Consider the following 15,465-nt stretch of genomic DNA (forward strand, 5'->3'; position numbering starts at 1 on the left):
CCTATATACATTTATTTAGACACTGGTTATAGTTACAGAATAGCTGAGACTTACCATGACTGTAAGACAGAAAGTTCCCTACAAATTTTATATATTCGTATGTTGGAAATTCCTTTGGGTTCAGACTTCCCCTCAAAAGATGACAGCAAAATTCCAAATCTTCGTCAGCTGGAATTTTTAAAAAACACATGTCAAAAAAGACAAGATAAATATTATTTGTAAACTAAACGCAATGAGATTCATATAATGAGGCAAATGGAAGAACCGCAATGAATTCAACAATGCTGTCTGTAGTCACAAAGGCCCACAGTCTGCTGGATGAATCTCTGCATAAACCTAGGCTGCTCAGAACTATAAATAGGTATTTCTCATGCATACTTAAAGCCAGGGATTGAGTTTGACTCTTAATCCCATTTTTCAGTACCATTCCATGAAATAAATCACGCAAGCTTAATATACATATATGTGATTGCAAGCAATCCAACGCAAAAAATCAACTTCACATTGCAATTTTAATTGTCTTTTCCTTTTCCTGCATAACAAAATTATTATTTATTTATTTATTTATTCTGAAAAAAAAATCTTTTTTAATTAAAACAGTTTCTTACACTGCAGCAAAATAAGAAGAGTATCTTGTGGCACCATGCATCTGATGATGTAGGTTGCAGACTATGGAAGCTTATACCATTATAATTTTGCTAGTCTTTAAAACAGGTTAACCATAGATAGAATTGATTAAAATGAATCTATCTTATTAACTAGTAATCCCTGATCCTTCTCCCATGCCTGCCCTTTTAATAGTTCAAAGCACTGTGATTTTAAAACCAATATGTAAAAAAATTCCACAAGTTCTCATGTGTATTAATAAAAATAATAATTTATGAACAGATGACTACAACAGGATCTGATTAAAGTCTCCTTATATGTATATCCAACTAAAATAACAATTTTCCTTAAGATTCAACAATGTATTATTAACATAGCTGCGAACAGTCCCATTTTTTACTACAATAAGCGCGATTATTATAGATTTTAAATTGCACAGAAGAATAATTCTCTATAGACTAGTTCCCTTAGCTTCAAAATGAAAAATATAATACATGAACTATCCTTTCCCAAAAACATATGTAATGTCATTGCCAGCAAAGCATTCTTTCAAGTGTACTGTACAGACCCTTAAGAGATAAATAAATCTTAGAGCCGATGGGTGGGATCCAACTAATATGTCAGGGCAAGGATTTATCCTTGTGTAGCAGAACTTCACCTCCTCTCCTCTCCTTGTGCACCCCATAAATCTGTTCTAGTGATTCCTGCAACAATCCACAGCAGATCTGAGCAGGGTGAGGGGCACACACTGGGGAGGGAGGAGGTGGGGAAAGTTCTGTTGCACTAGCATAAATCCTTGCACTGACCAAACCTATTAGATGGATACTATTAAAGGTAAAGGGACCCCTGACTATTAGGTCCAGTCGTGGCCGGCTCTGGGGTTGCAGCGCTCATCTCGCTTTATTGGCTGAGGGAGCTTCCGGGTCATGTGGCCAGCATGACTAAGCCACTTCTGACAAACCAGAGCAGCGCACGGAAACGCTGTTTACCTTCCCGCCGGAGCGGTATCTATTTATCTACTTGCACTTTGACATGCTTTCGAACTGCTAGGTAGGCAGGAATAGGGACCGAGCAATGGGAACTCACTCCGTCGTGGGGATTCGAACCACCGACCTTCTGATCAGCAAGTCCTAGGCTCTGTGGTTTAACCCACAGTGCCACCCGCGTCCATTGAATACTATTACTGCCCTGTTAATTTTTGTCCCATGAACGCAGTAGAAGTAATACTCACATTTTAAGTACTCTGATGAGACAGTATCCATCAGTAGCATGTGAGATGATAATATTTTATAAATGTCTGAATGTTCTTGCTCTGGGAGGAAATTCAACAGGTTCTGATCCATCACGTCAGACTGTAAGTAACAAAAGTGTCCATTACAGAAATGACCAAAATATGGTATTCCTATTCTTTGCCATCACTTCACAATTAAATAAATAAATAAATGCAAATCTACAAAAACCATGCAGTGCATTTTGGCCTGACAATCCCATGGAACTCAAGAGAGCTCCTTTCTGAGTAGGTATGTATAATAAGTCTGCATTCTTAATTCTCAAATGTTATGTTAGGCATGCAGTTCCAGGATTTTACATTAGCTGTACTCACAGCCAGACCCCTTTGTTGCATGCGAGGAACCCTCATTCAGAGATCCTCAAATATGGAACCACAAGAGCTACTCACGGGTAAATGTCCAAGAAGAGGTGTGATGTTGTCAGAAACATACACAATGCTTCCATCTGTTGTAACAGCTATTACAAATCCATCTAATGCCTGGTAGAAAGAAGAAGAAAGAAATAGAATGGGTGGGAGTATTGTTAGGTGAAAACTGGGGGTTCACACCTTTCAGCTGAATCCTTTTACACAGAATATTTCCTTATTTCAACTTTGTAGCTCCACAGAAGCTCTCGGAGATCAGACAGGATTTGTTTTGTCTCCTAAGAGCCTTGGTTTAATTGCTCTTCAGCACTTGAAGCTGTTGCAAATGGAGCTGGTCTGTCTGGTCGCACAGCTACACGCTTGACTCTCAAGAAAAGAAAAGAAATATGTTGAAGAAAAGTTAAGGGAAAGGGTGCTATTTATACTAAGAACCAATTGAAATTTTATCACTGGTAGCTTTATCTTTCTCCCCTCCTCTTTTTTCCTTACCTCTGTGTTCCCATATATATATTTTGCATTTTTAAACTGCTTCTGCCACTACCACAACTAAACCCTTAACTTAAAAAAATATATATAAAGAAAAAATTCCAGTCAGAATCTGTGGGATGCACAAAAGTGGCCCAAGAAATTAATTTGATCCAGCCTCTGGACACTTACTGCCTGCATTTGTAGAGCTCCTCATTACAGGTAAAGAGTGTCTCATTACATCATTTACTCATTCCCTAATTGGCTATAACCAAAAAAATCTATGTAACAACTTAGGGCTCCTTCCTCAACCACCCAGCAGGACAGTCAACACCTTTCTTCTTTTGTATCACTTTTTTTCCAAGTTTTTCTTTGCAGCTGTAAATGCTCAGTTCTCCCAGAACTGAAGGTGAAGTGCCTTTGACAGCTACATTAATTAAGCTCATGGTCCACATTTGGCTAGAACACATTTTTCTACTCTTGAAATACTTAAATCTTGAGAAAAAAGAATCCTCCAGAGATAGCTGTCTTGAGCGCGTTACAGTGGAGATTTGTTTGAGTAAATGGTTTATTTATCTTTAATACATTATACATTTTGCAGATGGGTTCTCATTAGGATTTTATGGAAGAATCTGATCAATGTATCCAAACATGAGACTATTTTTACTTCTTTGTTTGCAAACAGTTTGTGCAACAGAAGGATGGCCCACTTTTCTGCAAAAACTCTGCTGAAACTGCCTCGTTTGTACAAAAGCAAGCTGGTTACAGCTGTGAGCCAAGCTGTGAGCCAAGCAGAAATTCAGCAGGTGAAGCCTTTTTTTGCCAAACAAACATAGTGATGGAGAAAATTCGCTTAAACACAGAAGAGCAATTCCAGAAAACGTTAGAAACTAATAATATCATCGTAAGAGAATTCAAGGCAATTCAGTTCACTGCTATCAATACACTCATACCCCAGGATGGAACATTCAGTTTTATAATTTCACTTGTAATTCATATGTAGACCACACAACAAAGACTGGCTCAGGGCTGCAGTATCTCAAGAACCGCCTCTCCCCATATGAACTGACCTAGACCCTATGATTGTCAGCTGAGGCCCTTCTTCATGTGCTTCCTCCACAAGAGGTCTGGAGGGCAGCAACACGAGAACGGGCTTCTTCTGTGGTAGCTCCCTGCTTATGGAATGTCCAGGGAGGCTCATATCTTTGTTACATATCTTTAGGCACCAGGCAAAAACACTCCTCTTCAATCAGGTCCTTGGCTAATTGATCCATCTATGGACTTTTATACTGGGTGGTGGGGATATTGCTTTTATTTGTTATTTTTGTGTTGTTATATTGTAAACTGCCCTGTGATTCTCGGATAAAGGGAGTATAGAAATTAAGCAAGCAAGCAAGCAAATAAACAAACAAACAGTATTGCAGGATTTTCCCTGAGGCATCTCAGGCTTGGAAAAGACATTCTCTGAACATCTACTCTGTATCTAACAATAGGCCTTCAGACATTTTGATATTAAAACGCTACTGGGTTGTGTCCAGATAGCCATGCTTAGACTGGAACCGTTGAAAATGTGGGATCTATGTGAATCTGTAACAGAACCCACCACCTCAATTTATTAACGGGATGTCAGTTATAAGACTAGTCTAATGTGTAAGGCATTTTGGAACACAAAATTGTTGCGCGCGTGCTACATTGAAAAAGCTCCTCTTCCTCGTATGAAAATATAAAGTACACTGAATGCCAGTAAGCATGTGGTATAGCGTTCCAAGCTTTGAATTTTTATTTTCAACGTTAAATTACATCACATGAGGTAGTGAGGTCACTGCTGCTTACTGGGTAGGAAAGACAGGGAGGTCAGAGTAGTGTCTACTGCTTCCTTTGGCGCACTGACCTCTCTACATCCTTGTACCTCAACCTCTCCTTCTTCTTAAGCAGCAGCGACACTGCAACACTTCACCAGGTGAGCTCCTTTTGAATTTTTCCCTACAGTACTCTTGCTTTCCAGTTAGTGGGGTTGCCTATTATTATCATTATCCATCCTTCACCAGAAGATCCCAGATTGGTTCAGTTGTATGCACACAACATTAAAACAAAATTTTAACAGTTAAAAAACAATAATTTTGCAACAGCCAGCTTGTGTTTGCTTGCCAGGAAAGCAATCAAGCAATGAGCATGGGCATAAGTAATCACAAGCAATAAGCTGTGGTTTTGATTCCCTCTCCTCTCTTGCTGAGCTCTATCGACCTATAGAAATGCAAGTGAAAATTATCTGGCTTGCAGGGCTGTAGCCACAGTTTACATTGGAAGAACACACACATTCACAACTTTGCAAAAATTGAGTTTTTCACCTCTAACATCAGCTGGGTGAATTCTTCATTGCTGAGAAAGGAAGGCTTCCATTCCTGCTGAGTGTTACAAATTTCTGTTTGTGTCGAGAATTCTAAACAAATGAAAACATTTCTGTTATATATCTACCAATATGTTATCCAACGGGGGGTGGGGTGGGGAGGGGCAAACTGGAACTTTCTTAGGCAAAAAAAAAAAAAGAACACGACTTCTGTTAATAGTTCTAGATGCTTGTAAGTCTGTGGAAAGACCTGTTGGAGGAACTATATAATTTCGGAAACGGGCAGTCATCTATCTTGGAAAACTTCGACGATGAAATTTTGACTGTTTGAAGAAGCCTCACCATTACCCAGGACAGTAATTGGATGAATAAGTGGGCATGGCTCTGTTACCTACCATTGTGTTTCTGAAGAAAGCCAATGACTTTTTCAAGTACTGTAGTTTTGTCCATTTTGCGGGTGTTTCCTGGAAGCATTGAGCTGAGCTCCTTGATAAGGATATTGAACTGGTCACGCCTCTTCTTCTCAGACTTGTTACGTGAAGCCCTACAAACAGGAGAAAACTGTTAATACACACACACACAGCGTGGTTATTCAAAATTATTTCTCATTATGGTTCATCACTAAGAAAAGCAAAGAAAGCTGACATAAAACAAAAGTTCTTCTTCATGTAATTTTATATTCATTTTTACAACAAATAAGATTTTCTAAAGCTATGCTGTCTTTTCTCAGGGATCACAAAAAGGAGATGTACTACAAGGAAAAGATAAACTTGGGGAGCAGCCCAAACCCAAGAACCACAAGGATGAGGGAGGTTTGGAATAAGTGGATCTCTGGCTGAGCCTACATTCCTTACACCATCTCAACCACAGGTACACTGGTCTAGGTTCTCCATCCTCAGCCAGCTCAGCTTGAAGCAAGTTCCGAAAAAGAGGGGTGGCAGGAGGAGACCATTCCTGTTCCAAATGTTACATGACATAGCAACCCACTGGCAAAAAGAGTAGCACAAGTCAAACTCTATTTTAAAGACCTGTTTTCTGTCTGCCAGAGCTTGGAAAGAATGAATTACACTGGACTGGCATAATTTAGCCCAGCATAAATTACACTGGCTTCCTATAGTTTGGATTGCTCTACAAATTTAGACGCTACACTAGATTGACACTGAATAATATTATTGCCAAAGTTGCTCGACCACCACATTCAGCGGCTAACACAGGGGTCAGCAAACTTTTTCAGCAGGGGGCCAGTCCACAGTCCCTCAAACCTTGTGGGGGGGCTGGACTATTTTGGGGGGGGAATGAATGAATTCCTATGCCCCACAAATAACCCAGAGATGCATTTTAAATAAAAGGACACATTCTACTCATGTAAAAACACGCTGATTCCTGGACCGTCCACGGGCCGGATTTAGAAGGCGATTGGGCTGGATCCAGCCCCTGGGCCTTAGTTTGCCTACCTATGGGCTAACACGACCAAACCTCATACCACTTTTTAAACTTGGGAGTGTTAGGTGAGGTCTGTACTTCTCCTGCCCGCCAACTGTCCCCCCAAAATAGTACTTCTGTCTTGTCAGGATTCAACAAGATAGGGTGTGCTATCCTGCACAAGAAGTATTTCCAGTAAGAAAGAATGGCAAATGGGTGTTTCTTGTTTATTTGATTACTACAAGGCAAAGGAAAAGGCTCAGGCCCATGCGTTAATAATAAGCATGAATAAAGAAAGCTGAATTCAAGTTCCTGTATCTAGTTGTATCATTTATGCCCAATCTTGCTTGTCGACTCTAAGGGAATGCACTTATTCACCCCATATTCGGCACATTATCTAGCACACTCTTTTTTCATATGGAATAGTGGGCTTCTGTGTCTTGAAAACACATAGATTAGAAAAAAAGACAGTTGATCTAAGCAGCAGAATAGCATGACCTATATTAGTAGAGGAAAGCTGCAGGGAACAAAGAAACTAAAAAAGAGATGATGCTAAATCAAATAGTGGCCAGACTAGAAATTCTTTCATTAAAGAAAAGCATCATGGTGAAAACTAAACCAGATGCAATCTAAGGCTCTGTATAAGCCAATTAATCTCCTGTTTTCACAAAAATGAGAAAGTATCCAGGAGAGAAAACTACTAGCAAACAGCTGCTGTGAAACTCCAGATGCCAGTCAGATCTGACAGTTATTATAGCCTCTCATTTCAACCATCTTTTACACTTCCTCGGGCACCCCAAATGAGATGATAGCAATCTCCTTTGTGTGGATTTATCAGTGTTGTTGTTGTACCAGCATGTAATACCAGATACTTGTGCCAATTTCAGGCACAATATAAAATATGTAATGTCCCCCTGATACAGAGAGCATTTTCTGTGTCCCTAGCTTTTAATTTCCCCCCTCTGGTCTGCCCCTGACCAGAACATAGTTATTTTACCTAGTATAGCAGTCTAATGCATCTTCCTTCAATACAGAAGAGCTCACCTAAGTTTTCTCCCCATAAGAGATGAATCACCTCTTAAACAATACTTGTTTATTACGTTTATCTTGGCTGTTGTATATTGTTGCTGTAAGCAACTTTCTGAAAACCTTTATGCTAGAGCAGCCCCAGCCTTCTCCTGTCTCCCACCTAGGGCTTAGAACTCAAGCCCCATTAAAATATTAGATGCCCTCCTACAAAGTTTTGTCTCTACCTATTGGAAAGAGTGGAGGAAAGACTAAGGGCACATCCAGACTTTCGCTATTTTGCAGGTGGGATTCAGTCACACCTGCAATATAGGAGACAATAATGCGGACTTACATAACAGGAATGTTGAAAGGACTGCACTTATATAATGCATGTGCAGTGTATTGACCCCCCCCCCCATGAAAGTGCTATACAAATGTTAAGTATGACGATGCTGTATGATGATATATGATTTTTTTACTGCTCCTTTTTTTTACAGAACAATCCTAATACATCTTGCACTATTTACTATATACACTGGGTCCAGGAGGCGATTTCTCACCCTACCGCCCATACAGGAAAGATGTCTCTCCGCAGCAGAGAAGGCCCTATGGTGTCAGACTGCTGCCAGCAACTCCTGGCCAGTTGCCCAGGAACATACAAAGACAAGGAAACGTTTCTTACAGTCCGCTTTTTATTCAGTAGTTACAGAGAGAGGCTACAGAACCCAGCCCCTTGGATAAGTAAATCTCTACACCCCCCGCCCTGTCTCTCCCACTTCCTCATTCGTGAATCACATCGTCTCTCCTACAGGTGCTGATAAGTGCCCTCTGTTTTTGAGCTCTTTGCCCTCCTACTTTCAAGGCTCACCGGGTTATAAGAGTGGGGGTCTGGAATGCTTTCTAAAGGCACTGTCTGTCAGCTGTCGCCGCCCTGGTGCTTCCTCCTCCTCCTCCTCCTCCCCCTCTCCCATTATTTCCCAGCTTTTCCCCTCAACCTGCCTCTGAGCTGGGACCTCCCTCAAACCCCTGTTGCAAATCTAAACTGTCTCCCACTTCCTCCTCCCTGGAAGGGTCAAGCTGGGGAGACGGTCTCCACCACTCCTCCTCTGCCCAGTCCCTGACATCTGGCTTCTTAGAAATGTAAACGCTTCAGCGACTCACAAAGCCACCCTTTTTGCTCTGGTGGCCAAAAAGAACAGAAAGAGGACCATGGACAAAATAGCATTGAATTGTAAGGGAGACACAGAGATCTAAATAGAGACTATTATCTGTGGCGTGACGTCCCTTTACGTGTGTTTATTTTTGATTCAGATTAGTCATGGCCACTGGACGTTATTTGGATTGGTACTGCAGAACACTCCTAACCCCTTATATCTGTACTGTTGAAGGGGGTTAGGAAGAGGCGGAAGTGCCCCTTCCTTCACCAGGCTCTGCCCCCCCCCTTGCACCTGCCAAGATTGCCACAGAACAAAGGCTACTGCTGGTGGTGGTCCTGCCACAGTAGTCACCACAAGGCCCTGAAATGGGGCACCACAGTGGCAGGCACAGAGCAGGGCCAGCAAAGGATCTGCTGGAAAAGATCCTGAGGAGTCGGGGCAGCAAAAAAAGTGGAAAATAAGGGTCACCCAGCCAGCTTCCATCCTGCCAGGCACAAGCAGTGGGGATTTAAGATACAGTGGTGGGTCCACAGCTCTGTTCCTGTCTGCTGCTCGCGGCCAGGATTGCTTTCTCAGTTCTGCAGTGCCTGACGTAGTCTACTTCAGGGAAGATAATTGAATCCGTTTTAAAATAAGCACCTGCATCCCATTTACCCTGTACTGTTTTTCAGGTAATTAAGACACAGATAACCTGCCTTTTAATGTTTTCCTTTGTTGGTTCTTGTAGGTGCTTTTAAAATACTAGAAAGATGTGTTTCGTGTGAAGCACGAACATTGCCCGCGGGTGTCTCTGTTTCGCTTCAGATTCTAGTCTCTCTTAAGGGAACCAAGTGCAGCATTTGACATGGGAAGGGCTTCCCATGGCCCTTTGCTTTTAAAGAATGGCAAGAAGAATCGCGTGTTTTGAGATTCAGCTGTTTTTCATGTTGCGCCAGGTTTTATTTTCTCCTTAGCTTGGTCAAACGAGAAAGAGAGACAGAGAGAGTAAAATAGCTTTGTTATGCATTAAAATTAGGCTCTCATGAAGCTGACAATTCCCAGTATTGAAGGAAAAGGAGATGAAGAGGGGAGAGGGTACTCACCTCTTTGCCCTGTCTTTTTCATCCTCATCCATTAGATTGTCTAAGCAGCTTTTCCTGTTGAAAGAATTCAGGGTAGCTTTAGCACATGTTTCCACTAGATTTCTAGAAAGGTTAGGTTTCAAACAGAATCATTGTTGCTTCACTTAATTCATCACGACACCTAAATGTATTTTAAGCCAGTGGCTCTATGATTCATCATTCTCTCTGCTTGTTTTGGCCAACATTTGGACTGCAATCCTCTGCAAGCGAACAGGGTGTGGAGGGACTCCACATAGGCATCTTGAAGCATTCCCAACAGCTGGCTTGTTCTCAAGGGTCCCAACACAAAAGCTGCTTGCAACACAGCAGCAGTGAGGCCACCTGGGCACCAGGGAAGAACAAGCTCCTGGTTAACTTAAGGTGAGATGCTGGGGAGCCTTGGCTTCCCAAAAGTGGCAGTGAAAGACTCCGGTGTGCTTGAAACAAGCTTATCTAATTAAAGAAAAACTGTTCAAATCTCTCCCAAGTACAACTAATGACTTGTCGACACTTCCGCTCGTCCTGTGTCCAGAAACCACAAACGTGATTGAGCGGTTTTCTGATTTACCTGCACCATCTAGGCAATGCTCTAAGAAGTTTCCCCTTTGGTCCGCTCATTTCCCCAGGAAAAGCTGCTCTTTAGTGTTAAATCAGAATAAATGGCAATCTGGGGGGAAACCAGAATTGCTGTTTGCTCCAATTGAGCACTAAAAAGCAGAGTGGGGGGAGCAGTGGAAGTGTGGATAGGCCCTAAGACAAGCCAGAAATAGTGTTTCATACCAGCCTGGAATAATAATAATAATAATAATAATAATAATAATAATAATAATAACTACTACTACTACTACTACCCTGCCCATCTGGCTGGGTTTCCCCAGCCACTCTGGGCGGCTCCCAATAGAATATTTAAAACACGATAAATACATCCACCATAACTGCTTTTGTTTTGAGCTATTAAATGACCACTTTACTCTCCCTGAATATTTTTCAGTAGCAAATCAAGCTGCTGCCTATCCCTTATCAGTGATGCAAAATTAAGCCCTGAGTTAGAAGAAGAAGAAGAAGAAAAAGAAGAAGAAGAAGAAGAAGAAGAAGAAGAAGAAGAAGAAGAAGAAGAAGTCTGCTTGTCTGCTTACTTACACCTTCCTGCCCAATAGTTTGGGGAACTCTCTCTGAAATAAAGTTATAGTGCTAAATCTATGAACTTCTGTTGCAAACAAGCCCTGTACAAATGGGTTGCTTCAGCCGTCCGAGATAACCCTCTGCGCTAAACTTTACATACAGTATAGGGGGGAAAAGAGAGAACAAATTTAAACGAACATTCATCGGTGAAGACTGCCATCTGCACAACTCAAAAGAACTCTTTGGTGTGTGCCCGTTCCCTCCTCCCAGCAATGGTAAACAGGATTAGCCTTCTGAACGCAAAAACAGGGGAAAAGTAGGTCACTTCGGCAACACTGTTCCATGTGATAAATTGATGATGCGATTGTAATGGTCTGCTCACAGTCATCTCTCTCTTTCTCAGCTGACTGCAGTTAACTGAAGGACCATACAAAGATACGTCATAGAAGGTTTTATAAAGGTTGCATGCGCTCCATACATTCATGAGCTTGTAATTCAAGTGGCACCTGGTGTTCTGATTTAAAATAAACAAATAAATAAAAACAAACATGTGTTAAGCCTACATAATTGCTGAGAAATTTTTATGGGCAAAGTTTGGTAAAAGGATGAGAAATGGGAGGACTTTCCATGTTCAGAATGTGGGTCCTGCAGGTTCCCAGTTGTCTTCTGACGCTCCACTTGTTGGCAAAACAATGCATATCCTTTCATTCTGCCCTACCTTATGAAAGAAGCAAACCCAAATAAACTGAATCATGGGCATGGGATCAACCACGTGTTAGTATTACAGCATGACGGAATAACTATGACCAAATTCAAGCGAACAACCCTGCTTAGCATTAGGTTCATACATGGTTATTTTCCAAGGCTGTCTACACATTACCTGCTTAAAACATAGCTAGATTTTTATTTTTCTCTATTCAGTTTGAAATTGGTTTGGGGGGGGGGTGTTTGCATCAAAACACAGTATTTCCTATCAAACTACAGCACAGAAACAGAATAGGTATGGATTGTGACTAATGTTGTGTGTACACTGCTTCCCAAAGCCAAAGAGGAACACCCCCATGCTGGAAGCCACCATTATTTAGTCAAATAAAAATGGGGACTCAGATACCCGAACTAAACTATTCTGCAGCCCTAGGCAAGACCATCTGGATTATTTAGGTAATTTATACTACTGAGCCCAAGTATAATAGATTCAGTACATTGACAAAACCTTCGTTTTGCCACCTATTCATGCACAAACAGTCACAACATTTTGAGAGCAGTAGAGCCAATTTGGAAATGAACTCATTGTGCTCAATTAAAAAATAAACCTTTCCTCAAATAAAGTAAATTTTAAATGGTTCTGTGAGTTTGCAGCAGGAGCTGGCTGTGGATGGAGCTAATTGGCTAGCAGCCATGATTTCACCAAAATAACTCATCATAAATCCCCAGAATAGTTTTGCATTTAAAAAAAGGTTTCCCATTTCCCTATAAAAAGAAATCTACAAATGAATAAAGTACTTGCAGTGCTTAAAAAAACACACAAAAAAGCAGTAACCCACTTGAAGCATGGGAGAAGGGCAAGGCTGATAGCTATAACAGCACTAGGTTCACTGATAGGTATGCCTCCCATTTTAATTGTGAAATGGAGCACAAGGTGGTTACACTGAAGAATCTGCTGCGAGCTCTCCCTTTCTCTCCTTAATATTACATCTGTCTTTGCTCTATCTTATCCCTGTTTGATTTTCATAATTGGGTGCTGCTGGGTTCTTGGTTTCTAGAACAAATGCCACACTGTAAATCGCCCAAGAAAGGTTTGGCTGAAAGTTTACACCCAACAGTAATGCATTTCATGTCCTGGAAAATGGTGGCCGGCAATTTGGTAGCAAGCAGCAGAATAAAAACGGGAAGTGATTTTTAGAGTTCTCTTAAAAACTGTACAAAAATATGAAAAGGCACAGTTAGGTGCTTTTGTTTCAATTAACTCTGGTGTATAACAATGCAAGAGACATTGCCAGTGGGTTGTGGATTGATATTAACTTCTGTTGCTAGGTTAATAAAATTATAATGTGGCACTTTGTACATACAAAGGGCACCCGTCTTAAAATAACTGCTTGAAGCTGAAAGCAGTTGACATGACATGAATAACTCCCACAACTGCCCTGTAGATTTCTGTACACTTTCTGAATCATCAGTACAGTAGTGATGATTTGTAGATATAATACAGACTGTGGGAGCTAGTTCTATATAGTTTATTGGAGATAACTGATGCAACGTAAGGTCTGACTATACTGCAAAAAGAAAAGCTAATATGAAGATTGGATTATGAAAAGAAGAAATGAGAAGAGAGATTTATTTATGTGCCACCCTATAACTGTTATAGTTGTTCTCAGGAAGGCTTAGAGGATGAAAACAGTAAAATGAATAATATAATACAATGTGATACATGCTTAAAATTAAGCTCCAGATCAAAGACTGGGGAAGCATACGAGCAAAAGCAGGTTTCGTAAGGGTTCAGGAAGAGTTGAAATGCCTGGGGAAATAAAAACGTGCTTGCCTGGCACTGAAAGAACATCTGAGCAGTCAGCAGGCAGTTTTCTTCGGAGGGCAACTGATAACTGGATGCCACTACCAAAAAGCACCTTTCACTAGTAAACAACTGTCATATCCCCATCAGGTGAAAACAGGTGAGAGTAGTAATAATACCTGGAGAAGTATGGCATGGTTATTTGGATCAAGGGTAGCCAACACAGTGTATTCCAGATTTTGTTCAACTCCATCAGCCCTATCCAGCGTAGTCAATGGTCAGGGATTATGAGATCTGTGGTCAAACAACACCTGGAGGGCTAACCCTGATTCAGTTGACCCCTGATCTACTACCCCAGATTTAGACTGGCCCTCCTCCTCCCCAAACCAACACTCGCCCTCTCTTTAGGCATCTGACCTCTGACCCTTCTTGATCTGAGACAAAAAGCAAGCTCCACCCAGACATCTACCAATCTGATCATCACTTCTAGAAGGAACCAGGAGAACTCCCAATATTGACTAGTTTATCCCATCCAATGGCTACAAAACACAGAGGGTGGGAAGCAATTGTGGAAAACTAAGAAAGAGTTTATTGATGATGCAGTTGTAACGAACTTAACTGATAACACAAACTATGAGTGAGGACAATGGAAGTCTTGACTGCATACAAAATAGCTATATTCCAGAAGGCAAAACCCTAGCCTGCATCTCTCTCACTTGATGAAGGTGCCTATGAGTTACTTCAAACTTTCTGCTGTATCGCTCCTTCTTCTCTCCTTTCAGGCTGATATAAGCAATCTCATTGTCTCTTCTCTGTATATTTCTAATGTCAAACAAGCCAGTTGAGTATGACATCTGCCTATTGATCCCATTTCCTGTTATATTCATGTTCCACCCTCATAAATTCCTTAAGTTACATGTGAGGACAGGTGGGCAAGTGGGTATGGTTTGCAGAAAAATGTCTTGTGGGCCAAACTGGGTCCTGTAGAGAGCTGACTTAGGCCCATGGGCAGGAGGTTCCTAATTATAATTATCTACCACAGGGTTCCAAAATGCTTGGTCCACACACTTGACTCAAGTGGTTTGTGGTAGTGTATAAGACAAATGGCACCTTAACTGTCAGTTATGATCACCACAACAGAATATCTATTCACCAAGGATTTGGACTAGATGACCCTTGGGTCCCTTCCAACACTACAATGCTACGATTCAACTACATTGCTTGACTGCAGCTTGCTCTTACAACAATTCACTTGTCCCAGTATGCAAGAAGGAGAAACACACACAGTGGAAATGGAAATGGTATTAACCATTATCTATGGCAGAGGTTTTTAAACCATGGTTACCAACCTTGGAGCCAAGAAATCTCAACGTGGTCGCAATTGGACCTGTGCCAGTAGCAAAATGCACCTGGGGAATTTCATCGCATTACAATTTGAATTCTATGAAATGCAAACTGCAATACAATAACACACAAGCATTAAAGTAAGTATTAAAAACATGTAATTTCTGAAAACGCATACCTGTAACTTTTGGTAGCAAAGCACTTCCCAGTTGCATATTGTAAGCATGCCATCAAACTCCTGAGACAGCTGGAGATACTGATTACCTCAAGGTAACGCAAGATATGTTGTGACATGCATTTCATTTGATAGATAACTGGGATAGTCATTATGAGTCTATAAACAAACACTGCAGAAAGGAAATGACCTGTCTTTGTAGACTACTACCAGTAATGTCATGGAATGTGCATATCATTCCATGTTTTTTGCTACTGGAATGAGAAAGATTTCTCTTCTCCTAGCAAGTGTGTGTACAGGTGGTTTAGTAGCTGTTCCAGTTCTCCCATCATTCATTAAGTAATTTGTCTACTGAGCTTTGTCTACAGAAATATCATCCCTCTGCAACCAAGCATACCAATGGCTTGTTTGGAATTGCAACATATTGCTGATGGTGTTTATGTGACCAAATGAGAAATGAAATAAAAACTGAGGCGTGTAAGTTTTGTGGCTGTGTGGAAGGCCAAAGAAGGTGAGTCATGTTATCATGTAGTCCCACAAAGGTTGAAGACAAAAG

The 15,465-nt window shown here is 41.1% G+C and overlaps 1 protein-coding gene across 10 annotated transcripts in view; it reads right to left on the minus strand.

Annotated features, from left to right (window-relative positions):
* The window catches only part of NPAS2 (neuronal PAS domain protein 2), a 94,250-nt gene that overhangs the window by 27,300 nt on the left and 51,485 nt on the right, over positions 1-15,465 (minus strand). For all 10 annotated transcript variants that reach the window (XM_083735509.1, XM_083735511.1, XM_083735508.1 and 7 more), the window contains 6 exons: positions 9,742-9,795; positions 5,468-5,616; positions 5,074-5,165; positions 2,285-2,374; positions 1,838-1,958; positions 55-168 (listed from right to left, as the gene is read on the minus strand). In XM_083735509.1, coding sequence (XP_083591635.1) covers positions 55-168; positions 1,838-1,958; positions 2,285-2,374; positions 5,074-5,165; positions 5,468-5,616; positions 9,742-9,773 — 598 coding nt within the window. In that variant the 5' untranslated portion in view covers positions 9,774-9,795. The remainder of the gene's footprint in view (positions 1-54; positions 169-1,837; positions 1,959-2,284; positions 2,375-5,073; positions 5,166-5,467; positions 5,617-9,741; positions 9,796-15,465) is intronic.

The sequence above is a fragment of the Podarcis gaigeae genome, assembly GCF_964106915.1.
Source record: "Podarcis gaigeae genome assembly, chromosome: 4".
Lineage (NCBI taxonomy): Eukaryota > Metazoa > Chordata > Lepidosauria > Squamata > Lacertidae > Podarcis > Podarcis gaigeae.